Genomic DNA, 26135 nt, shown 5'->3' on the forward strand with positions numbered 1-26135 from the left:
TGCCTGTCTTTTAAAGTGTAGCCTTCAGAAATTCTAACCAGAGAAGCCTGGAATCCTGACTAGGCCCCCTTTGCCTTTGCGAGCACTCAACTCCAGCTTCTATCCTCAGACTCACTCTCTGCCATCCACTTGCCATCAAGTGGATTCTGACTCTTGCAACCCGATGGAACAGGGTTCGTTCACCCCTGTGTTTTACAGGATCGTAACTTGTGTTGTAGTAGAAAACCTCCCCTTTGTCCAGTGACGCAGCTGGTGGAGATAAACGACTGCATCTTAAAGTGTAAACCCCTGTGCCACTAGGGCTTCTCGGTGTCACTTAAAAATGGGTAAATCGGCTATCGAAAGAGATAGTGTCTGGGGTCTTAAAAACTTGAAGGTGAACAAGCAGCCATCTAGCTCAGAAGCAACAAAGCCCACATGGAAGAAGCACACCAGCCGGTGCGATCACAAGGTGCCAAAGGAACCCAGGTATAAGGCATCATGCAAAAAAAAAAAAAAGAAAGAAAGAATATATATGTGTGTGTGTGTGTGTGTGTGTGTATGTATGTATATATATATGTATATGTATATACCATAGTGAATGAAGGGGGAAGTGCAGAGTGGAGACCCAGGGCCCAAGTGTCAGCCACTGGAGATCCCCTCATAGAGGGGTTTAGGAGAGGAGATGGGTCAGTCTGGGTGCGATGTAGTACCGAAGAAGAAGACAGCTTTCCCCCAGATCCTGGATGCTTCCTCCCCCCAACTACCATAATCCGAATTCTACCTTGCAGGACTGGATAGGGCAGAGATTGTATACTGGTGCATATGGGAGCTGGAGGCACAGGGAATCCAGGGTGGACGATACCTTCAGGACCAGGGGTGTGAGGGGCGATGCTGGGAGAGTGGAGGGTGAGTGGATTGGAAAGGGGGAACTGATTAAAAGGATCCACATGTGACCTCCTCCCTGGGAGATGGACGGCAGAGAAGGGGGGGGAAGGGAGACTCCAGATAGGGCAAGATATGACAAAATAACAATCTGTGGATTATCTAGGGCTCATGAGGGAGGGGGAAGCGGGGAGGGAAGGGGAAAAAAAAGAGGGCCTGATGCAGAGGGCTTAAGTGGAGAGCAAATGCTTTGAGAGTGATTAGGGAAAAGAATGTATGGATGTGCTTTATACAATTGATGTATGTATATGTGTGGATTGTGATAAGAGTTGTATGAGCCCAAAATAAAATGTAAAAACAGAAAATGATTAGGGCAAAGAATGTACAGATGTGCTTTATACAATTGATGTATGTATATGAATGGATTGTGATAAGAGTTGTATGAGCCCCTAATAAAATGTTTAAAAAAAATAAAAATGGGCAAATGCCTGAAAGAGAAAGGAGCCACACATAGTAGGTACGTCTCACCTTCCCGATCTCTTCTCTGGGATGTTGGCTTCATGAGTTCTGGCTACCTAAATAGTTTTCTGTTGAGTTTAAGCAGCTGTTTGTAGACTTATGTCTGTGTTTTTGTTTCCTCCATTTTTGTAGATTTTCTCAACAGGGTTGCGGTGCAAAACAGCTAGTCCATTAAAGCCAGAAACAGACGTTGCTATTCCCATTTCAAACCTAGGAGAGTAGAGGCCATGTCGGCACCGGCGTTGTTGTTGTTGTTGTCAGGTGCGACTCGTAGCAATCCTGCCAACAACAGAAGTACACACTGCCCAGTCCTGCACCATCTTCGTGGATGGTTGCAGCCACTGTGTCAGTCTACCTTGTCAAGAGTCTTCCTTTTTCTCACTGCCCCTCTGCTTTAGCAAGCATGATGTCCCTTTGCAGGGAGTTATCCCTCCTGATAATACGTCCAAAATACGTGAGGTGAAGTCCCACCATCTGTACTTCCAAGGAGCATTCTGGCTGTACTTCTTCCAAAAGAGATTCATTTGGTCTTTTGGAAGTTCATGGTACCTTCAATATTCTCTGCCAGCACTGTAATTTGAAGTCTAAATAGTCAAAGGTAATTTGATTCTTCAGCCTTCCTTATTCCACACGCCTTGTAAATAGTCACAGTGGTATTTTCTTGATTACTCACTAATCTATGTATTATTATTTTTTATCGTCACCACTTAATTTTTCTGTTTTTATGTTTCTGTTGGGTTTTCCAGTTTGCAAAGCCCAGAAGGAGTAGAGGCATAGAGATAAGAACGGATGCAAGGGTTCATAGGGGAGGGAGAGGTGGGAGATAGGGAGGGGGAGGGGCACTCACTAGAACTGATGGTGATTCCACAACTCATTTTAAAAGTGATTTAACCATGGGGGCGGGGGGAAAGGTTCTAAAGTTGATTGTGGTAATGATTTACAACTCTTCTTGACATGATTGAACTGTGTGATGTGTGGATTTGAGTGCCAGTGAAACTGTTGACAAAGAAAAGAACATGGAAAGACCCGAGGACTAGTCAACATCCAGCCGTTTTGAGGGTACCCTGTGAGCAGGCTACATTGAAGGCATCAGCCAAAAATAAGACTCCAGGAGCTGACGGGGCAAGAGTGGAAATGTTTCCACAAACTCATGAAGCAGACTCACTCATGAAGGCCACGGCGAGATGGAAATGAGTGTTGAGTAATAAATTATGGGAATTTATTTTAAGCCTTCCACTGTGTCCTTTTTTGTTTACCAAATAAAATGTGTATGAAAATAAAATTGGTAACTTCTTTCAACATCCTCTTACCGTGCAAATCTTCTAAGTATATTCTTGTTAGAGACGGGTTGCAACTTTCTCCCACTGTTAACTTTTTTTTATTTAATGAATCACAGAGACAGCAATCCTTGTCAGAAAGCCGAAGAAAAGAACTCCTCCAGAGGATAATTGTGGAGCTGGTTGAGTTTATATCTCCTAAAACCCCTAAGCCTGGAGAACTAGGCGGAAGAACCTCTGGATCCGTGGCTTGGAGGGTAGCCCGAGGTGAACTGGGCCTGGAGGTACTTCACTCCTTGTACCCTGCTCTTCTTTGTCCTTCCCTGTTTAGTGACAGAAAACTGCACTGGCCCTCCATTCTCAATTTACTCTGTAGGGTAATTATTTAAAAATATGAAAAGTTCAAGAACTAATCAGTGACTGATATAATATAATTGCATACATGAGGTAGCAAAGCATTTTAAGACTTTCTATTTTTCACCTTATGTCAATATTTAGTGTCATATAGCTAACTGAAATGTTATCAAAATATGTAAAATTCGTAAATTACAACTTCATGAATTTTCACAAATTGAGCACCTGTGTAGCCACCAACCAAAGTAAGAACTACAACCTGAAAAGGTCAAATAGACCCTCACTAGGTTTTCTCTGGTGCAGTCCCTGGTTTCCCTCCCTAAGAGTAACCGTCGACCTGGCTTCTGGAGGAGAATTGAATTACCTGCCAGTTTGATTTATATCATTGGAACCAAACATGCTCTCTATGTGCATGGTTTCTTCTGTTCAGTGTGAAGTTTGTGGGATTCATACGTTTTGTTTAGAATATGTTTATTCTCATGCTGTATAGTCGTCTTTGGTTGAGTCTATGATAAGTCACACTGTTAAATCACTAATGTAGTTTGTTTATATTGGTGGACACCTGGGCTGCTTCTAGTATTTCGCGACTGCAAATCGTGCCGTTGCAAATATCCATATACATGTTTTCCGCAATATGTGCCTGCGTTTCTTTTAAGTGAAATTGCTTTAGTAGATCGTGCCAAACAGTTTCCCACCAGTGAGTGCTAATGTGCACTCTTAGCAAGAGGCTATGAGAGTCTTTCCCATCTGTGACTTAGCAATTCTGGTGGGGCGTGTGCTTCTGTACATGTGTGCATAATCGTATATGAGGAGCTTCAAAAAGTATCTGGAAAAACAGAATTAAAAGATAATGGAATTTTTCCATTGACCTTTAGATAGCCCCCTTTCATTTTCATTGTACTGATGACTAGTGAAGTTGAATGCTTATCCTTTAAACTTTTGGATGTCCTCTTTTAAGAAACTCCTGTTTAGGTCTTTTAAAATGGGATTTTTAGTTTGCATAAAAGAGCTCACTGAGGAAAAAATAAAATGTCGATAAGTATATGTTTCGTGGTAGACACTTGCATGCATCTGAAGTCATTGTTGTCATTGCTATTATTTTGTCCAACTCTTTTTAAGTTAGTATCATTTGATTAATCCCCCCAAATTAAATAATGAACAATCGAAATATAATTTTCTATGGTTAAGTCCTGTAGTTACAGGTTAACTGAAAAGCACTGTGTTAAGCTCTGCAGTGGATATTTTAATGAAGTACGGCAGACTGTCCCTTGCCTTTAGGGAGCTTAAAGTCTCCACTCTGGAAAGCTTTTAATATTAGATAGCTAGGGAAATATGTAATGAAAATACTTAAATGGAAAATAACCCGTTACAGTTTTAATACCAAAGAACTCCAAACTAATTATAATTTATGGCTACATTTTCTAAATTTGCCATTGTTGCACTTCTTTGCTTATGTTCAAAAGAGGCAAATTATCCCCATTACATTTTGTGTGTGCTTTTAAATTTTTCCATCATCTATAAAAGGCCTTTGAAAGTGTCGGCTCAGCCATAGAATTACAAACTCTAAATTCAACACATAATTCAAATCGCTGCTGATGCCGTGCGAGTTACAAGTGTAAATCTAAACGAAGCCAGTTAAAAAGAGCCCATTTAATTCACAGCTGCTTTGAGCTTAGGGCATGGATGTTGTTTAGGTCTTCCATTCTTTTTCTTTGGATGGGTTTGCTTCCTCTGGCATATAAGTTGATTAAACTTTAAAAATACAAATTGGGTCATGTACGCAGATTCTTTCTCTTTGAATGTTGAGAATTTCTCAGTCGCTGGGGCCATAGGAGGGCCATGAGTTAAAAGAGCAACCCTGTTGCCCTGTAGGAAGGATTGCTGTTGGAAAATGCCCATCACAAAAATTGTGCAACTGCACCTTGCAGCCAGCTCTAAAAGGAAGGCATTCTTGATAGCACCATCCCAGAAAGAAAAATATTAATCTTAGATGGAAAATATTTTATGAGATATTGCCTGTACTGCAGCTGGCTTTGGTCAATTGCATACATGCTCTTTTCAATAGCATACTCTTGGTCTTTGCCCTTTGGTAATTAGAGCATCTTTTGTAAAATAGATAGTGCTATTTTTGACTTTTATTTCCATTTGCTTTCTGTCGGCACTCAGAAATATATTTGCAGCAGGAAGAAGAGAAAAGAATTGGGAAGTGTTCTCATACGCATGTTACGACGCTTAGTACACTGATTCATAATTGTCAAATTCATTTCTAAAAATAAACGTTTTTGTACTGATCTGTTAGGCAACAAAAGTCACTTTCTTCTAAGAAATGATCATATTATCCATACATTTATTTAATGGAAGTAGTTTAAAAATTTTTATAGTAGTATATGTAGGCATTTCTCCGTAAGGTTTTTTTATATGTACTGTTCATGGATTTTGTGCATTTTGAATTTTTAAAGTGCTTTATATAAAACCACCCCCAAGAAAAGCATTGCCAATGATTCGGATTACGTGACATTGTTTAGAACAGTTGGCCTGAATGGTGCATGATTTTACTTCCTAGAAGATAGCTGCCATTGCGTGGAGACGTGTTCGTTGTTACAACAGAGAGGTGGTGGAGATGGGTGTGTTGGCATCTTCTGGGAGAATATGGGGAGCAGTCCCTCCCAACAAAGACTTTTCTAGCCTAAAACGATGCCGAGCGGCTTGCTCTGCCTGTGCCCAAAGGGAGGGACAGCTAATTACGTCAAGAGCGCACGAAGACACGGGCCGCACAGCACCGTTTCAGCCGCAGGGTTGTTCAGATATTTCACAGTAGCTTAATACTTGTCTGGAATTTTAGGATAAAGCATGAGCTTTTCTAGCAAGCTCTCACAGGTATAAAATGATTTCCCTTATATTCTAGCTTAGCATCAAATCAGGAAAGACTACAATGATTGGCTTTAGGTTGAGACTTGAAGCATAAGAAAGAATCATACAAACAAGAGGGTGTCAAAAAGTTTGTGTAAAAATTCTTTTTATCTTTTAATTCCTTCTTTCCATGAATTTTGGACCCCATGTATGAAGAGTAGAAAGAGAGCAGGGTGCCGGAGCAAGCAGCCTGTATCGAGGCACTGGAGCAGGAAAGAGCTGGACCAAGTTGAGGAATTAGACAGGAAGTAATGTGGTGGGAGAATAAAGCCGAGGGAAGAGCAGGAGATGGGCCTGGGGACAGAGGACCCATCATGCAGGGCCCTGTTAACCGTGGTAAAGAGTTCAGAGTTTAAGTACAGTGCAAAGTTTGTAGTGTATATTAGATAGAGTAGTTCGCTTTACATTATTTTAAAATCATTTTCATTACCATGTGGAGTATAAATAGAAGAGGTAAGAAAAAGTTAAAGACTGGAAGTCAAGTTGAGGATAATGTTTTAGTAGTCTCAGTAAGAGAGATGGTGATCACGGAGATGGAAATGAGACACATGAATGAAAGTTAAACACAAAATCACACGCAGAAAATAAATCAGAGCTAGAGTTTATGTTTCCTGTTTTGTCTCTAGTAATGGTCACTGCCATTCAGCATATTGATTATACTGAATGAAAATATTTTCAGAATTTTTCAGTGGCACTAATTTTTCTTTTTCGGTCTGAATCTTTGCCTTCCTTAGCCATACTCTATTCAAAGGAGGAGTCCATTTCCATCCAAGAATTGAGGGCGACGTAATCAAGTGACCCATCCATGGGGCTGTTTTCTTACATGAATATGTAAAGCGTCGTGCCATTTAATTCCTTTCGACATGTTACATACCAGTTCTTTATGTTTCTTTGTTCTATATCCGTTACGTTGAGAGCCTGATTCTGTTTTCTTTTTAAAGACACAAGAAACCTTGTTCATTCCTTCTGAAGATGAGAAGATTTCCAAGCAGCTCCACCTTTGTTACAATGTTGTGAAAGATCACTATGTCCGCGTTTCAAACAACAACGAGACCATTTCTGGGTGGGAGAATGGTGTGTGGAGAATGGAATCCATCTTCAGAAAAGTTGAAACAGACTGGCACATGGTAACTTTGCATGAAAATCAGTTTAAAGCCTTTGTCATTGTTTAAGTTGCTAGAGACGGGCATGGTTTTTCAGTGCAAACACTGATAGATCAAAATTAGTTTTTGCAGTCTTTTTTACTTATAAAAAAAATCGTCCTCCCAACATGTAGCCAAAGGTCCAGTAGAAATTATTGCATTTCTATGAAGGAACTGTCAAAAAAAATTGGGGAATATAATCAAGTGTATGACCAATCCATGTGGCTGTTTTCTTGCATGGATATATAAATATAGTTATATTGTTGTTTAATTCTTTCAGAGATATGTACCAATTACCTAGTCAGTGTAGGCTACGGGGCATATAACGAGGGAGAAAGACAAGGCGTCCTACCCCCTTTAGAGAGTTCGTTTCAGAAACACACAGGGCAGTTGTACCCCACAGGCAGGGTCACTGTGACTTGGAATCAGTTCGGTGGCAGTGAATTTGGTGTTTTTGCAGGCGTATCATAGTCCCAAGAGGCCAAACTTGTAGCTAGTTCTCATTCCATAAGGGTGTGGTTGGTTGAGCAGCATTACCCATGACCTCTTCTCTGTATCCTAAAAGTCAATAAATTGGGGGTAGGGCCAAGGTGACTGGGTGCCATCGAGTTAATACCAAGTTTTGGCGAGCACGTGTATGTCAGGATGGAACCATGCCTCGAAGGTTTTCACTTGGCTGGGTTTTTTGTTTGTATGTTTTGTTTTTTTACTATATTGCCAGGCTTTTCTTCTGAAATGACTCTGAGTAGACTCAAGCTTCCAGCCTTATAGTTAGCAAACAAGTGCGGTATCAGCAGGATCACCCATAATGGACAAATTTCAATGGAACGTCTAGAATAAGACAGACTAGGAAGAAAGGCCTGGTGATGGACTGCTAAAAGTTAGGCAGTGGAAGAGTCTTGAATCACAACAATATTGTCCTGTATAGTACTGGCAGATGAACCATCTAAGTTGGAAGGTACTGAAAGCACACAGGGACTTCCACAAGGGACTTGGGCACGCAGGTGGTCGTGAAGAGTGCATGGCCTGACAAAGAGTCCCTTGGGCAGGGGGTTGCCGTGAGTTCAGCTAACAACAGAATTTTAATAGTTCACTTAAACCAAATTGCACATCGCTGTCTGTCACTTGGTAAAGGATTGTCATATGTAAAGGACTGGGCTTTTTAACTGTCCTACCCCTTAAACACACCCCCAGAGGACCTCAAAGCTGTTCAAATGCCCTTCATAGATGTGACCATATTACTGATGGGTTTTCTTGTTGTGAGGTGCTATCGAGTTGATTCCAACCCTACGTACAACAGGAGGACACACTGCCTGGTGCTGCACCCTCCTCATGGTTGTTCTTGTGTGTGAGTTCCTTGGTTTAGTCATGTGTCAGTACATCTTGTTGAGGGCCTTGCTCTTTTTGTTTGCTGCCCCTCCACCAAACACGATGTACTTGTGCAGCAGATTTACCCAATGCAAGACATCATTCCATCTCTTGATTGCTGGTTCCATGAGCACTGATTGTGGATCCAAGCCAGACAAGAAAATCCTTGACTACTTCAGTCCTTTCTCCGTTTCCCATGATGTTGACTGCTGATCCAGTTGTGAGGATTTGGGTCTTCTTTACATTGAGCCGTAATCCATACTGAAGGCTCCCATCCTCATCTTCCTCAGCAAGTGCTTCAAGCCCCCTCACTTTCAGCAAGCAAGGTGTTACCTGCATCTCACAGGTTGTTAGTGAGCCTTTCTCCAATCCTGATGCTGCGCTCTTTATGTAATCCAGCTTCTCTGATGATCTGTTCAGCATACAGATTGAATAAGTATGGTGAGAGGATACAACCTTTTCTGCCTTTAAACAATGCAGTATTCCCTTGTTCTGTTTGCACGATTACCTCTTGATCTGTGTACAGGTTCCACATCAGCACAATTAAATGTTCTGGGATTCCCATGCGTCTCACGGCCATGCAAAGTTTGTCATGATCCATACTGCCCAATGGATGTTGGGCTTTCACTGTCATCCATAGCCTTCTGCAAACTAGGGGGTGAGAAGTTAAGCGCTAATAGCATCCCCTCCTCTGTTCTTGGATTTTATTGTTTATAATCCTTGGTTCACACAGGCTGGTGTGTGTTCTTTCAGGTGGATTTAGCTGTCACCTCACTCAGATGGCTGCTTGTTTTAAGACAAGTGTTTAAGATACTGGGCGCTAGTCTTGCTGATAGCCAGGCAGGATCTGATTTCTGCACCACACTTTGGTTATAATAGCCACCACTTGTTAGTTTGTTGTATTGCGGTGGGTGTTCACAGGGAGTATTACATTTTAAGGCTCTTTTGATAGTAACTTGCCAAGATGTCTGTGTGGGAAATGGAAACAGTTCCTATAAGATAGTCTGGATAGGTGTTTTATAGAGAGTTACAGATTAGCAGCTACTGGTGCTTACACGCCTGTATCAGTCGCACTCATTCACCGACATTGAGTTGATTTCAACTCACAGTGACCCTGTAGGGCCATGTAAAACAATGCCCCATGGGTTTCCAAGACTATGACTCTTTCCAGGAGTAGGAAGCTTCTGGTCCGATCAATGTGCTCACCTCGTGGTTAGCAGCCCAGTGCATAGCCATTAAGCCACCAGGGTTCCTTGCGTATCACTATGCTGGGCAGTAATTGGAGTGCAAGAGAACTTCAAAGATACGGTCCTTGCTTTCCCATCCCCTGATTATAAGTTCCAAAGTTATGTTGATGCTCACACATGCAAATATCCTATTTAAATCACAGACCCCCTGCCATTAGCTCAATTCTAACTCATACCACTTTGCAGGGCACAGTAGAACTGCTACCAGGCATCCCCAATACACATTTTTATGGCTGCAGACAGCCTCCTACAGATTAGCTGATGGGTATGAACAGGCAATTTTGCTGCTAGCAGCCCACAATGCCACTCGGCATCATATTTAAGTTACATTTATTTAATAACAAAAGTAGGAGTCTTTTTTATTCAACTAATAAGATAGAGGATTATAAAAATTACAGATGTCTATATCTATGATGGATTTTCTAAAGTTAAAAGGAGGATTAATTTCTGGAAAACTCTGCTTAGCTGAACATTTTCTCAGCTAAAATTACAAATAAAAACCAAATTTACTACCATCAAGTCAGTCGTGCATCACAGTAACCATATGGGACAGAGTAGAAGTGTCCCATAGGATGTTCCAGGCTGTACTCTCCATGGGAGTAAGCGGCCCCATCTTTCTCCTGGGACCGGCTGCTGGCTGGCTGTTGTTTCGACTCCAGCTTTTTCATTAGCAGCCTAGTACTTTGTCCACTGCTCTACCAGGGCTCCAAGATAGAATCAAACAGGCCCCCCCTCCTCCCCCCCATCTCTCTCTGTCTCTCTCTCTCTCTCTCTCTCTCTGTATTTCTCTCTCTCTCTGTATTTCTCTCTCTCTCTGTGTGTGTGTGTGTGTGTGTGTGTGTGTGTGCGCGCGCGCGCCAACGATTCTAATCCAACCACATATAGATATCAACCCGGTAGCACTGGGTAGAACTCTCCCGTGAGTTTCCGAGACTGTAAGCTCTTTACCAGAGTAGAATAGCCTCCACTTTTCTCGGGAAGTGACTGGTAGGTTCAAACTACTGACCTTGCAGTTGCCGAACTCAAGAAAATTCCTGCCTTTCTCAGAACCTAACCAGCATGGTTAAAGAGAAGTAATGTGTTACTAATGAGCAAAGACTAGGGTCTACTCTGTGGCATAGCTCTTTGTTTATCTTGGCCACTCAGTTGTTTGTTGGCGAACATTCACCAAGCGTCTGTTGTGCTAGGCTTTGGTCTCAGCTACTGCAGAAGCCACAGTTCCTGCTTTCTCAGTCCTGCAGGAAGCTAGAGCATAATCAGCCATCTTAACCACGATGCAGAGTGCCGTTTTAGGGATGTCAACACATTGCTATGGAAACCCCGAGGAGGGAGTAATTAGCTATGGCTGTGGGTGTTGGGCAGAGTGCCACAGAGCAGGCAACGTTTGAGCTGGACGCTGAGGGATGAGTAGGTGTTCGTCAGGCCCGGAGCAGCAGGAATAATGGCATGTTTGCAGATCTCTGATTCGGACACGAGCCAGAGGGGGGATACTGTTAGAAACATGAATCATGTGAATGAAATACGAAGGACATTAAGGAATGCGCAGGCTCCTGCTCAATGAAAGTTTATGCTTTAATGGTTTTATGAAATTAAATGAATCCTTTTATCTGCTTTAATATTTAGTATCATATCACTCAAACTTGTGCTTTGTTTTTTGTTTTTTCACTTAAATCAGTATTTCGGGTTCTGCCCTAGCATACCCCCAATTAGATATCTTCTAGCCCCACTGGGTTGATAAAGACTAATGCTCAACTCATCCATCCTGCAGTCACCCTCAAAGTGATGTCATGACACAGCTCCAGTAGCTGCTCCCAGATGTTCAGACCAAAGCTAGATCCTCCCTGCAACACAGATAGGAACTGAGTTTTGTTGTTAGTCATCATCAAGTTAATTCCAACTCTTGGCAAGTCAACGTGTGTGTAGAGTTGAACAGCTCGGGGTCTTCTGGAGAACCTTGCAGAACCAGATCATTAGGCCTTTTGTCTGAGCCGCCTCTGGGTGGACTCCAACCACTAACCTTAGGTTGATAGCCATGCCCTTAACCATTTGCACCGCCCAAGGACTCCTGGAACTCCTGGAACTGAGTTTTCCTGCTTAGGAGATACACTGTTTCATCAAGCTGAGTTTTGTGGTTTTGGTTTCATTTTCAAGATCATGATCATCCAGACCACATTGTTCAGAGGCATGTGATAAGGCACACACTGAGAAAAGTAATGCAGATGCCTCCCAGCTAGTCTCCTGCTTCTCTCTGGCTCCTGCAGAGATAGTGTAGCCAGAAAAAAAGCCCTGAAACTTGTTTTTGAAACAGTGTAGCCACAAAAGGTTTTGAAACTTTTTTTTGAAAACAGTGTAGCCAGAAAAGGTTTTGAAACTTTTTTGGAAACAGGGTAGCCAGGGGGCAAAAATAGCCCCTTAACTCTGGGTTACAGTGGTAAGAAGTAACCTCAGCCCCCTGGAGCTAGCCTGGTCCTTTGCCGCCCCTTCTCCCCTTGCCCCGGGCTCCTTCCTCACCACTCTACTTGTCAGTGCCCTTTGCCCCCTGCTTGCTGGGTGCACTGGTGGCCCCTGCCTCACACTCTACACTCCCACCTAAACGTCATTGTTTCATTGTAAACATTGTACTGTGGACCTCTCCTTCATGACATATATACAACTACTCATGTGACACTGAATTATTCTCTCCCACTAGAGAGTCAGCAATGATTATTGAATTTTTGAAGAAAAAATAAAGACTGAATGAATGTATATTAGTATAAATTTCACGGCAACTTAGGGCTACATAGACGTCTCTGTTCAGCCCCGAATGCTCTTTGACACGTCATTTTTGAGTAGTTTTATCACTTCTTTGTCACCAGACACATTTGGGGGCACGGCATTATGTCAGTCATTCATTCACTTAGACCTCCAGCAAAGGCGCATTGTCATTCAGAGGCTAACCTCAAGGTGAACCTGTTGTGGGAGAAGGACGGGTGGAGTTCGTGGAGTGCGCACTGCGCAGTACAGTGTGATACTGGGTAAGAAAGGGCAGACGAAGAAGCCACTCACCCTCCTGAGTCAAGTGATATCTAGTGGGGTGTGGGAAGAGGAGGAAGAAGGGCATTTGTCAGTGTGGGGACAGACGGAAGAGAGAGCGTGTTCTGGAGCATGAGAAATAGCCTGCGTGAAAGCACCGAGGAGGACCCGTTTGGTGGATTCTGGGGAAACAAGTAGTCAGGAATGGAGGGAAGATACCCGGAAAGCAGAGTAGAGAGGTAAACAGTTGTCCAGGACAGGGAGCGGGGGTGTATATCCAACTCAGTAGGTAGGAGAAAAACAGCATGGTTTTTAAATGTTGCTACCGCCCCTACATAGGCAGAGTAGCAATACCATTTTGCAAAAACAAAGCATGTAAAAGTGTACACAGTAAATTAAGCTTCTGAATTTAAAAAGCCAACAGGCGAAAACTTTCCCATTGGTTATTAGGCAATTAGGGGTTTCCTATTTTGTTTCTGTTTAAATGAGCAGTCAACAATTACAACCTCCTTCCTTGTGGACACAGCAATTGAATATGTGAAAACTTAGGATTATTTTCCCTCCTAGTTATACTATAATTGCTGGTTTTGTTGGTATTCTATAGGGAGAGGACCCCTCTGGGGAGTTTTAGTAATAAGCCCATTTGTTTCGGTATATTTCAAATAACCAAGCTAAGTAAACATACTCTTGTTAACTCCCTGTCACCACTAACTGAGTCTTTGAGTCATTTAAAATGCTACGGGTAGACTTGATTGTGTGAGAAAGATGTGGTGGATTTTCACAGTATTTTATATCCGTTTCTGAAGTGCAACAAGCCTTTGTTTGCTTACAGAATGTTGGTAGGTTTGTTTAAGCATCTAAAAAGTCAATGATGGGTCCCATCAGACCTTTCTAGGGTCTTAAAAGCTGACACCTTTTGGATGGGAAATTTGGTTTGAAGACAGTTCGCTCAGTCCTATTCCAAAGCAATTATAAACCTTCTGTTAACAGTTTAAAGTACAGGTCTGACTAAACCCACGCGTACTTAAGGTAATTCGTAGAGAAGTTACCAGTTTGACTTTTGCCTGACTTTAGTTTTCTATATTTTATACTCAGACTTTGTAGGGACATTTGAAAGTAATGCTGTCAGCAAGCATATGTGACGTGGAAGTGTGTATTGAGACATGAGTTTGAATGTCTCCATTTCTGTTTTAAGATTACTTTCTCCCTAGTCTGAGTTCCTTCCAGCTAGCTTTCTTCCTCTTACCTCTTTTGACTCATCTTTCCCAAATAACCCCTTTTCTAGCCACTGCTGTGAAGATTCAGTTAACGTTTGGATCGTCCCTAGCTGCCCAGTAGTGTAGCACTAACCTCTGCCAGGGGACTGGTGTCATTCTGAGACCCCGGCCCCCCGAGCAGATGACTTAGAAGGCAAGCAGGTAATGGGAACACGTAAACCTCGGGGCTGTTGTATCGGGTGCCCTGAACTTGAGTGGAGCAATAGACGGTGTCATGTATACCTAAGTCTGTCAATCAGGGCAGTAATGGGCGCCTAGACATGCCTCCTGTAAGGTGCTCATGTCTGTTTCCTTAAAGAGTGATTTTTATTAAATAACCTTGAAGCCCCTGATTCTAAAGGTTACTAATAGACTGCAAAAATTGTTGTTGGACTGCTCACAGTAATTGATTCTTTCCCTGATGTGAGGCAAGGCTAGAGCAGTACATGCAGAGGAGCATTTCCACGATAGATATATTTTTTGTGGTACTCCAGCTCTTTGCTCTTTTGAGCTAAAGAACATTTCTAACAGGTTAGATCTTTATCTATGTCTCTGCGTATATTGATAAGTATGAATCTAGAAACTTTTCCTCCGGAAACATTTTGATTAGGTCAAATTATGTCAGGGAAGCACCCCTGAAATTAAAAATAGTTAAGGCCAAGAATATGTATGGACTTAATGCAAGAGCCAGATACATAGCTATAATTTCCAAATCAGGTAGATGATGTGAATATGAGCTGTGATTTTTTTTTTTAAAAAACATTAATTGGTCAAAAGGATTAGAATTGAGAGATGTTATGTAATTGCACAAAGATGAGGGAGTGTGAAGTCATGACTGTAGTCATTCAGCTGAGTACATATGAGAAGGGTGTGCTCCAGGCTCTTTTCTGAGAAATACATAGGCCATTGCAGTTAAGTGTGGGGATTTGCACATCAGGGATAATGGGTACAGGGTCGGACCTTCACAAGTTGGGTTTCTTTGGGAAAGACCAGAGCTGCAGGCGTCCGTTTTCCTGTCAACGTCGTGAAGCGTGTGGTAGAACTGGGAGGGAATGAGCTGATAGAGTGGGCGAGCTCTGGGCTGCCTTACGTGTCCATGCAAACGGGCAGCGGCACTTCATACATCCAGAGTTAGAAACTCAGAGCAATCTGAAGTGAATGCATCTAAAAGGTTTTTATTATTCACAAGACTCATCATAAAGTGCCCTTTCATAGCTTGTTAATTTTCAAAGAGAGTAACGTTTACCAAAATTCTATTTTTATGTAGCTCTTTAGGACACTTATTTAGCCACCTGCATTCAAGTAAGTTGACATTCTTCCAGAGCGGTAGGAAAAATTGTTAATGAAATGAAAATTTAGCAATACGACTCCTCAATGAAGAAAAATTCCATTTTAATAAGCATGTGTACATGGTACCCTGTGACAATCCGATTTCTAACAATGTTTTCCGCACCCTGTCATCATTTCGGACCGTTTCCGTTCCCTTGTTCTTTATAGGTGTATTTAGCCCGGAAGGAAGGGTCGTCCTTTGCCTATATTTCCTGGAAGTTTGAGTGTGGCTCAGTTGGGCTCAAAGTGGAGAGCATTTCCATTCGCACCAGCAGTCAGACCTTTGAGACGGGAATAGTGCAGTGGAGGCTGCAGTCTGACACCGCTCAAGTGGAACTCTTGGGAGGTAAGCACTGGACTGGGGAGTTTACCTTTGTGAAGAGCAATTGTATTTGAGATGTGGCGGACTTTCGGGCCGAAAGATTATTCATCGCACTTAGGTAAACTTTTAAAATTAAAAAAATCTATGTGACTTCATTAACAGCAGGTTTTTTGTTGTTGTTGTCAGTGTAAAACAAGTAAAAGAAAGAAAGAAAACACTTTATTTCAAAGGAAGCATTGTATTTGTATGGGAGTGAGGTGGGGTGTAGATTTTTACCCATTTATCTTTTTATACTCTTTCCATTACCAAATACAAACTGTTCTTTCTCTGTCTCTCTCTAACAGATAAAAATCTTCGCTCCTACTATGACTTTTCTGGTGTCACTGAAGTTATTTTGGAAGCTGAATTAAACAGAGGAGAAGGTGATGTTGCCTGGCAACACACGCAGCTGTTTAGACAAAGCCTAGATGACCATGAAGAAAATTGTTTGGAGATAATTATAAAATTTGATGAGCTTTGAGAACCCGAGTACTACAGAAATGCTGACAATAATCAAGAACTTCCCACGGTCTAAAGTCGTCTGTTGATTCCGTGCATGCTTCCTTGGCTATCCTGAGCTCGTGGATTTCTGTTGCTGGCTCTACACCATGTAACCCTCATGAAAATCTTAATCTTTATACTCTGGACCATGATAAACTTCTTGAATTAAAATCCCTCTTCAATGTATGACTATGGTTTCTTAATATTTGAGGAAACTGTTACTATCCCAACATGAAATTTTAATTTGAAAACCTAAGTATAATTCTAAAAGTCAAATGATGGTGTTCATGATTACATCCTATTCATGATTATGGTAAAGTCTTGAGCTAATAATAGTAATTTGACATTTTCTGATCAGTCACTAATTTTTTCATAAGCAGTTGGTCTAGAGTTTCCTGAGATTTTTAATTTGTAATGTGAAAGTCTAGTATGTTTTAAGTTATATAATGCATGAGCCATTTTTATGACTGTAAATATGTAGGCATCTACGAAATAAATTGAATTATTTTGCCTTATATCCTTTTAGTGGTTACTCTAGCTGAATAATAATCTTTAATAAACCTTAAACATTGGAAATCACTTCAGTGTATACGTTATAGAGATGTAACATTTTAAAAAATATGTAATATTGCATAAATTCAAAAGATACATTGTAAATTTCATAGTGTGTGGATACAAGAAATGCTTTACTTTGAGTTTTTTTTTAATCTAGTACATTTAACATAATAGCTATTCTTGACTAGAGCTATGTAACTACATTACAGAGTTTTAAGATTGTGTATGTGTTCTATTTAACTGCTCCAGTTAAATTTAGCAAGCATTAACATTTATCAGCAAAGAAAACATTGTGATAGCACTGTGGAGCAGGCAGTGGTAGAAAGATATAACCTCTGTTTTCAAAATGCCTATTGTGACATTGCGACTTCTCAGCTCCTCATTTAAGGACGCTCCATTTTCAGATTGCCCTGTTCAACTCAGTGGAACATCTATGTGAATTACAAAGTGCTGTGAAAATAATCTGAAATGTCATATTTTTAAATGCAGTCAAACTCCATTGAGAATCGCTTTCTTGCTACAAGGTTTACATTTCAAAAGAACCCAATTTATGCATTTAATGTTATAAAAATGTCTTGAATATTAGTGCATTTTCTAGAACTCTCAGACTGATTTCTCACAGTATCCTGTAGTAGACATATAATTTGAGAGAACTTGTTGTCTGTCTGTCTTGAAGTATCTTATTGAAACAGCATGTTGATGGTCAAGTGGGCCAGCCCTCTTAATCTCCATGAGAAAATACAGAGACCTACCAGCATTCTTATTAAGATGGTAATGGAAATGCGGAACTCAACTGTATGTACTTCATCTGTGAAAGGGATTCAGTCTCAGATTTACTTTGGCTCAAGTAAAAACAAAAAGTTCCGAGTGTCGTGTTTTTATAGTCTTGGAGTGGTAATGAGGAAAAAGGTAGCTGTGTACACTTTTTAAACTTCCTGAATCTGTTGAAGGTTGATGTTCATAAATTTTACATTCAACAAACTCCTACACCTTGCAGTTCCTTTGCTGTGCCCTTGTTTATTCCACCTCCTCCGGTGTTTTCTGTGCCCCCGCCCCCTCCTTTCCTAAACTTGTGAACTTCGTCCTTGTGTAGATGCTGCCCTTTTGATCTTAAGTGGTTGATTATTCTCAAAAGGAGTAAATTTCATTCTAGGCCCGTAGGGCACCCTCAGACCATAATCTCAAGGGTCTCACCAGTTTATCAGACCAATAAACCTGATCTCTTAGACCTGGGAATTTTTTCTCCCATGCTATCCGGGACCTAATGTGATTCTTTTCAGAGTAAGTTGGTCTCAGGGTTGTGGCCTGTGTGGTCTGATATTGGGGATGGTTCACTAACCCACTGGATTTATTGTTTGCATTTGATTACCTCACAGATGGCTCCTCATGAGCGTTTACAACCCTAGTTGCTACTCAAAAGAGTAGAATGCAGAGCATTGTCTTTGTGAATTTTATGCCAACCAGTTGACCTTGGCGCCCCCAGACCATGGTCCTCATCCCTGAGGTCTAGCAACTCATTCCCTCCAGGTGTTTAAGAACTTTTCATAACTGAGCCACCTGGATATCTCATCACATTCATGTATGTTTGCAGTGAAGGTAGGTAAGTAGACAAATATCCTCTGTCAAACCTCTGTACAGTATACGCCCACTCTCCGCCCCACGCCTGCCGAGCCAGCCTGTGTGTCTAGCCAAGCATCTCTTGGTCGAGCTCCACTATTGCAGGATTACATAGAGGACAACATTTAACTCTCGAAGCCCTCCCACTGTCTTGCCACGCCTCCATCAATTTTTACCAGCCTCTCAGCATAGATTACCTTCTCCTTCCCCCAAGTCGACACTTGTCTACCCTCCATCAGGATTCCTTTGCTCAAACCCGCCCTCACCTAGGAACCATCAATGTCTGTGTGAAAACCTCTAGACTTTTTATAATATTGGCCTCATACAATACTTGCCCTTTTGCGATTAACTAGTTTCACTCAATACAATGTTCTCAATATGAGAAGAGGTTTCACAGATTCAACATTATTCTTTTTTGTTCCGTGGTATTCCACTGTGTGTATGTACCAGTGTTTGCTCATCCTTCCATTGATGGGTGTTTAGGTTGTATATGTCTTTCTGCTATGGTGAGAGGTACTACAATGGACGTGTGTGTACAGTGGAAGCCATGTAGAATATTCTCTTTAAAGCCACAATCTGTTGTGGCTGAAGAAGAAATTCTGAACAGGCAAGGGAATAATTATACTTAGGAATTCTGCTCCTCATCAGTTGACAACCTCTCATTGTTGGGGGGGAAAATGTTACACCTTACTTCCAGGTCAAATCCAAACATAATGAACTCCACAGACATGCTTTTCATTGCAATTTCAAGAAAAACAGGAGCCCTGACTGCTGACCACAGGGTCCCTGCAGCTGCCCTGCAGGGGAAAGATGCAGCTTTCTGCTCCCATAAAAGTTTACAGTCTTGGAAACCCTCTGGGGCAGTTCTACCCTGTCCCATAAGGTCACTAGGAATTAACATCGACTCTGTGGTGGTTGAGTTTGGTTTGGAGTTTAACCCTTTCTGAAGATCTCCGCTCTTCAAATCACCCATGTCAAAACGTGGCAGTTTGGACATCCTTTGGGGACTCCAACCATGCTCCTTTAAAATGTTCTTTGAGTTTGGGGGAAAGAAGACTGAGAGCAAAGCCAGGGCTGGAGAGTGGACAGGGCCAGTTGTCTTGGAGAAATTCTCCTAGAACGGCCCTTGCTGCCCTCCAAGAATGAGCAGGGTGCTGTGGTGATGGGAACGTTTCTTGGTGTAGCTTTCCTGGTCTTTTTCTCAACAACGTAGCTCTCCATTCTCTTAAAACTCCTTCCTATGGCAACAAATGTACTTGACACAATGGATGGAGGGAGGGAGGGAGGGAGGGTTGGGTGGGTGAGTCGGTGGGTTGTGATCATAGTTGTACAAGCCCCCAATAAAAATGATTTTTAAAAGACCAAAAAAAAAAGAAAAACAGCTGAGAATTATATCACTAACATCATGCTTTGCTCAAGTTATAGTAAAAGATTTCCCTTATATGAAGCAAAGATCGAACGCTGCCATCCAGTAATTCGTGACTCGGCAGCCTTCTGGGACAGAGTAAATGGCCCCCTTGAGCTTCCGAGGCTTTAAATGGCTGCAGGAACAGAAAGTCTCAGCTTCCTTCCTTGGGGTGGTGGGTGTGTTCAAACCTGGCTTTGTGGTTGGCAACACCCCTCATAACCCTCCACGCCACCAGGGCTCCTGAAATAAAAAGCACTCTTCATCATGGGCTCTGGGATTAGCAGGGATTGCTAGAGATTTTATTTACCCAGACTTGCTTCACCAAGCAACGTCAAGACCAGAAAAGTGAAACGACCTGTTCAAACAAGTCAATGAGCAACAGGACAAGAATCACACACACATCATAAGGCCTCTCCACCCAGTTATAGAATTGTAGAGTCAAACCATTGTGGGTTGCTATTTGAGTAGATGTTTCATGCATACAGATACTGTGATAGGCATGTTTACATTGAGACAACATTACCACTTGATAATCAGAACCAAAGATTAAATCTAGAGGGTTTTTTCTCCTACAACACAAATTGTTCTTTGATTTTATAGTCTGAGCAAATGCTACTCTCATAAGCTAATAGCTCTGATCTACATAGTGTTCCTTAAACACTAAGGGAAGAAACAGACTAACATATAAGACATTTCACTTCATACGCATTCAGACATAAATCTAGGTTGACCATCCAGGCTGCCTTATTTAGGTTAAGAGACTTAGTAGCTAGACTAACAATATTGGTCAATTTTAGGAACCTGGTAAGTGCCACACTCGTTTAGGGTCTCATCTGAGGGGCATGCCGTACCACCATCTTACAGATACTGAAGGTGAGAGGTGTATGCGGGAGCGAGGCTGCTCCTGCCTGTGTGACCCAGATCCTTTCTCTGTTGTTACCCCACATGTGGAAACAGATCCAAAGCTGAGCTGTTGGTCTTCTGAGGACTTGTTAATGAGATCAGTAAAACTTGCAGCAACAAGAAATCTCTATGCCAAAAAGGGTCTCTGAAAATCTACAGTAGCTAGGACATCTAGCCACTAAAGTTTACACTCGTTAAGAAAACTCAGGCCATCACACAGATTTATTTACACTTTTAATACATTTAATATATATTATTGAAGGAAGTAAAGCCATTTATGTTACAATTCAAATAAGGTAAAATATAGAGGCATAATGTTTCCATAGTCCCCAATTTTTGTGTATTTCTCATTGGTACTTTTCCGAAGCGCCTTTCCGTCTCCTGTGAGGCAAACCTCCTTGGTATTGTATTTAGATTCTTGCAGTGAGTCATTGTGAACCCACCACTGTGTTTAGAAACCCTCTGCAGATCTAGCTTCAGTTTCAAAATATTTAACGTCTTCCTTGTGGTTGCATAATCCCCTCACAGCCTTTTAAGAGAATTGCCTGTAGGATCTTTCGTTGTTTGTTGCCCAGAGAGCTAACACATCAACACAGAGAAAAGCACAGCGTGAGACTAGTGTACGCTTCACTTAAAAGTAATCGATGTGGTGGTGGGTAGGTGCCATGAAGTATGTCCCAACCCATGGCCGCCCTGTGCACAACAGAACGAACTGTCCGGTCTGGCGCTTCCTCACATTTGTTCCTGTCTGGAACCCAGGGCTGCAGCCAGTGTCACGCCATCTCCCGGGGGCCTTCGCCTCCTTCACGGCCCTTCTGTTTTAAAATTTTTACTTCGTCTTCTGACGAATGAAAATTCTGTACTGATGAAGCTGGAGTCCCTTATGGACCATGCTTCAGTCCCCTTCCTTTCCCACCTTCCTCAGATCCAGATCTTTGCTCCTTTCCGCCTTCCACTTTACCAGCATTAATAATGTATCTGTCTTCCAGTTAGGAACCCACCATTCATAACCCTTCTACCCCTGCTGGCCATCACAAGATGTTTCTTTTAGGGCAGAAATCTTTTAAAAATCTTTTTATAATAGTAGGCTCATGCAATGCTTGCCCGTTTGTGGTTGGCTTGTTTCAGCATAATGTCCTTTGGGTTTATCTATGTTATGTTACAAAGATTCGTCATTATTCTTTACACAATATTCCATTATATGTATATACATTAGCTTGCTTATTCGCTCTTCATTGATGGGTATTTAGACTGTTTGTATTTTCTTATTATGATGAATAGTTCTGGAATGAACATGATATCTATTTGTGTTGTTTCTCTAAGATAGATAACCAAATAAGGGATACAACATTTCTATTTCCAACTTTTTCTTATCTTTTTTCTTGCATATCCTTTTACTATTGTAAAATATGAATAATGCCACTTAAACATTTTTCAGGCAGGCCATTTATTGGTATCAATTACATTAATCATGTTGTGCACCCATTACCCTTAATTGATGCTGATTTTGTAAGGAAGCAACATATTGCTTCCCACAGTGGTTGCAATCCACCAGGAGTATGTAAGAGTCCCACACTCTCCTCACCCTCTCCTGCGTTTGCTTTCTGTTTAATGGGACTTTGCTAGAAGTGCTGAACTGATAGCTTGTTGTTGTTTTGACTTGCATATCCCGAATGGTTGATGATCCCAAACAGTTTTTCACGTGTTTGTTGGCCGCGTGGGTGTGTTCTTTGGTCTATTCATGTCTTCTGCCCACGTTAAATTGGAATGTTTGCTTCAATCTTGTTGAGATCTTGAAGTGTTCTATACATTTATAGACTAATCTCTTGTCCAAAATATCATTGCCATTTTTTCTAGTCTGTGGGTTCTCTGTTGACAATTTTGGTGAAATCTTTTGATGCACCTAAGCACCAATTATGTATTGGATCACATCATTTCAAATAGTTTTACTTCTTTGCCAATTTGGATGCCGTGATAGGTTGGTTTATTGTGCCAAACTGGCCAAAGAACACATGTGAGGTTAATTGAAGGGTGGAGAGATTGATCATCGGACCAGTGTGCGGCTGCCTTAACTAGTGCTCTGCCTCAACTTGCAAGCTACACTACCTGTGGGACACCTAACCCATGGATGCCATCACTGTAGTTTGAGGTTCCTTCAAGACCTACTGGAGTATGCATTGCTTGAGCTGGGACTATCGAACCCTATCATCTGGCTGACTGTTGGTGACCTGCCTTTCTGCTTACTGCCTGTGGCCAGAGTACCTGAATTGTTCTACAGAGGACTCAGCTTTCTGCTTCCTGGACTTACACTCAAGCTTTGAAGGACTGCCAGTGTATTAGCTGTTTCACGGAAGTGAGTTGCACTGAGTCATTTGTACTGCTCTATAGACTAATTAGCTGTTTATTTCTTATGTTGTATATATATATATATATATATATATATATATATATATATATATATATATATATATATATATATATATATATATATATATATATATATATATATAATCAAAAGGGTCCTGATTTTGTTTCTCTGGAGAATCCTATCTAACATAGATGCCTTTAATTTCCTTATCTTGTCTTATAGTTCTGCTTAACACTTCCAGCCCAGTAGTAAGCAGGAGTCAAGATAAAGGGCATCTTTGTCTGCTTCTCATTCACAAGGGGAATATGAGGGGTGAGTTAGTTTATTGTGCCAACCTGGCCAATAAGCATATGTGGGTTTAATTGAAGGGCAGAAGGATAAATAGTTCGGTGAATCTCGCCTTTCTAGTTCTTGAGTCTCTTGCTTTGTCATGGTCACACCAGGGTGCAGCTGCCTTTGCCAGTTCCCTGCTTCAGCTGTCAAAGCTCACTTCCTGCAAGACATCCCCAAGAAGAAGTCACATGGACCTACCCTGATGCAGCCCTGGGTGCTGGAGCAGCCGAGTAGAGACCCCTTCCAGTGCTGAGATGCTTACACATTCACTGACTCGGCTTTCCTCCTGCATTAGGCATCATTGTATCTGTTTTGTGAGATGGAAGAGGACTTTGTGGATTGGTGTTGGAAATATGGGTTAATGGGTTGCTGTTGGACTTGTGGGCTTGGGCAGCACTGGTTTGGGATGTTTTCTTGATGTGCACTTAACCTTTATATAAAACTCTCTCTTATACATGTGTTTCTGTGGATTCGTTTCTCTACAGTACCCAGACTAATACAAGGGAGTACCAGAATTGGGCTGGACAAGCGGCGCTGTCAGAGTAGTATGCATTTTTCCCGCTAGGAGAGTATCCAGTAACTCCGTCTGAGTTAGTGCACCCAGTGGTGTTTCCTGGGAAGGTTCCCTCTGGTCATAGTGGATTTTTTTTTTAAGCAGTTTCACTTGAACCTCAATTTTTATGATAGCTGATTAAGAGAACAGCACTCAGCTGTGAAATTTTGTTTCCTGCTCAGGAAAAAAATCCAACAGAAAGTGTTACATTGTTGTGAACACAGCTGACAAAGCGCTATGGAAAAATTCAAGTGTACAAGTGGTTTCTTCTCAAAAAGGTGAAAGGTTGATTGATGACAAACCTCATTCTGGATGCCTGTCAACTTCCTGAACAGATTAAAATGTGGACTCATGTGCATTTGGAGTTCATTCCACTAGGTCAGACTGTTAATCAAGCTTTCTTTTTAGACAATCTGAAAGATTGGCATTTTCTTACTGATCTTCAGAAGGTTTGTAAGTACTCTGAATACCAATCTTTGATATGTTTTCTATTATTTCCTCGAGTATGTGATCTATCTTTTAAATTCATTGATGGTCTTTGACCAGACAGAAATTAAAATCATGATGTTAAACTTATCAGCTTTCTGATATTTTCTAAATTTTATAGTCATCCTTTAATCTGAGATGATAGATTTTTCATATATTTTCTTTTACTACTTTTGAACTTGTGTTTTGGATGTTCTTGTCTTAGGTCACTGGAAGTTTTTTTCCTCTAATAAATCATTAAATTACAAGGCAAAATAAGCCACGTTATTCTCTCCATTATACAGAAGGACAAGCTGAAAAACAGAGGTTAACTCCCTTAAAGTCACCTAGAATGTTGAAGTCCAGATTTAATATTTTGTAGTTTATTTTCCCACTACTTGTTTGTCTTACTTTATAGTCTCTTGCACGTTGTGATGCTGGAAGCTATGGAACTGATATTTCAAGTAGCAGCAAGGACACCCAAGGTGAGTAGGTTTTAGCAAGGCGTTCAGACTCAGAGCATACTATTGAGAAAGAACAGGCTGCCCGTTTCTGAGGACGTGGCCACTGAAAACCTTATGAAGAGCAGCAGATCATGAAGATGAGCTTCTTAGGTTGGGAGGCACTGAAATACGAACAGGAAAGAGCTGTCTTCACAAAGCAGCGTCAGTCATTATGTGGCGGATGGAGCAAAGCTCTGGGGACCTTCATTTGCTGATGGGGCACGACTCAAAAGGAGAAGCAAGAGTGTTAACGTCTGTTCATAATTGACCTTTAGGATGTGTGAAGTATAAATCTAGGACTATCGGAAGTCATAAAAAATGACATGGAATGCATCAAGTTCAGTAGCGTAGGCAATAGTGATGCGAAGCAGATGGTGTTGGCCATTTTGAATCAGACAAGCGTGTAGTTTACGCAGCACGGGATCAAATCGACTACATCTGTGAGAGGAAACAATGGAAAACTTGTTAACAGCAATCAAAATGAGGCCAGGACCAGACTGTGCAAACAAGCAGACCATCAATTGTTCATATGTAAGTTCAAGTTGAAGTTGGAGAAAATTAAAACAAGTCCAAAAAGCCAAATTCACTGCCATCGAGTCGATGCCAATTCATAGCAGTTCTATAGGACATTGGTCAATACTAAGAAATTTTTGAAGAGAGCTACCCGCCCACTATCTGAAGGAGATTCATGTTTGTACTCTGGATATGTTATCAAGAGAGACTGGTCCCTGAAAACGGACATCTTTCTTGGTAAAATAGCACTGCAGTGAAAACAAGAAAGACCTACAACAAATTGGATTGACACAGTGGCTGTAGTCGTGGGCTCCACTGTGAATGTGGCACAAGACGGGGCAGTATTTTGTCCCGTTGTGCATTGGGTCACTATGAGTTGGAGCTAACTGGATGGCATCTAAGAACAACAGGTTATTTTTGAGTGTAATGGTCAAGTTAAATTTATTTCTGTTTTGCAGAGAAAACCAATTGTTTCAACATTAGTTTCTGTCGTTAGGTGCCATCAAGTTGGCTCCTGTGCCCGGCAGGACAACACACTGCACGCTTCTGTGCCTCCTTCGCATTGTCCCTGTGCCAGAGCCTATTGATGCAGTCACTGTCAACCCACATCCTGAAGGGCCGTCCTCTTTTTCGCTGCCTTTCCACTTTACCAAACATGATGTCCTTCTCCAGGGACAACAGTGTTTATGAAATAATTCAGCATTTCCCCCACTGAAATGCTATCAGAACTCAAGATCCTGTACATATTTGATTCTATTGGGGCTCATTTGATTTTAT

General features: G+C 41.5%; 1 protein-coding gene across 2 annotated transcripts in view; it reads left to right on the plus strand.

Moving 5' to 3' along the window:
- NGLY1 (N-glycanase 1) overlaps window positions 1-17654 on the plus strand; it is a 69959-nt gene extending 52305 nt beyond the window's left edge. The window contains exons 9-12 of one of the 2 annotated variants that reach the window (XM_075547141.1): window positions 2780-2944; window positions 6866-7051; window positions 15447-15624; window positions 15945-17628. In XM_075547141.1, coding sequence (XP_075403256.1) covers window positions 2780-2944; window positions 6866-7051; window positions 15447-15624; window positions 15945-16120 — 705 coding nt within the window. In that variant the 3' untranslated portion in view covers window positions 16121-17628. Of the gene's footprint in view, window positions 1-2779; window positions 2945-6865; window positions 7052-15446; window positions 15625-15944 lie in introns of both variants that reach the window. The other variant, XM_075547142.1, reaches the window with a different exon arrangement.
- The last annotated feature ends 8481 nt before the right edge of the window (window positions 17655-26135 follow it).

This window comes from Tenrec ecaudatus, chromosome 4 (genome assembly GCF_050624435.1).
Source record: "Tenrec ecaudatus isolate mTenEca1 chromosome 4, mTenEca1.hap1, whole genome shotgun sequence".
In the NCBI taxonomy this organism is placed as follows: domain Eukaryota; kingdom Metazoa; phylum Chordata; class Mammalia; order Afrosoricida; family Tenrecidae; genus Tenrec; species Tenrec ecaudatus.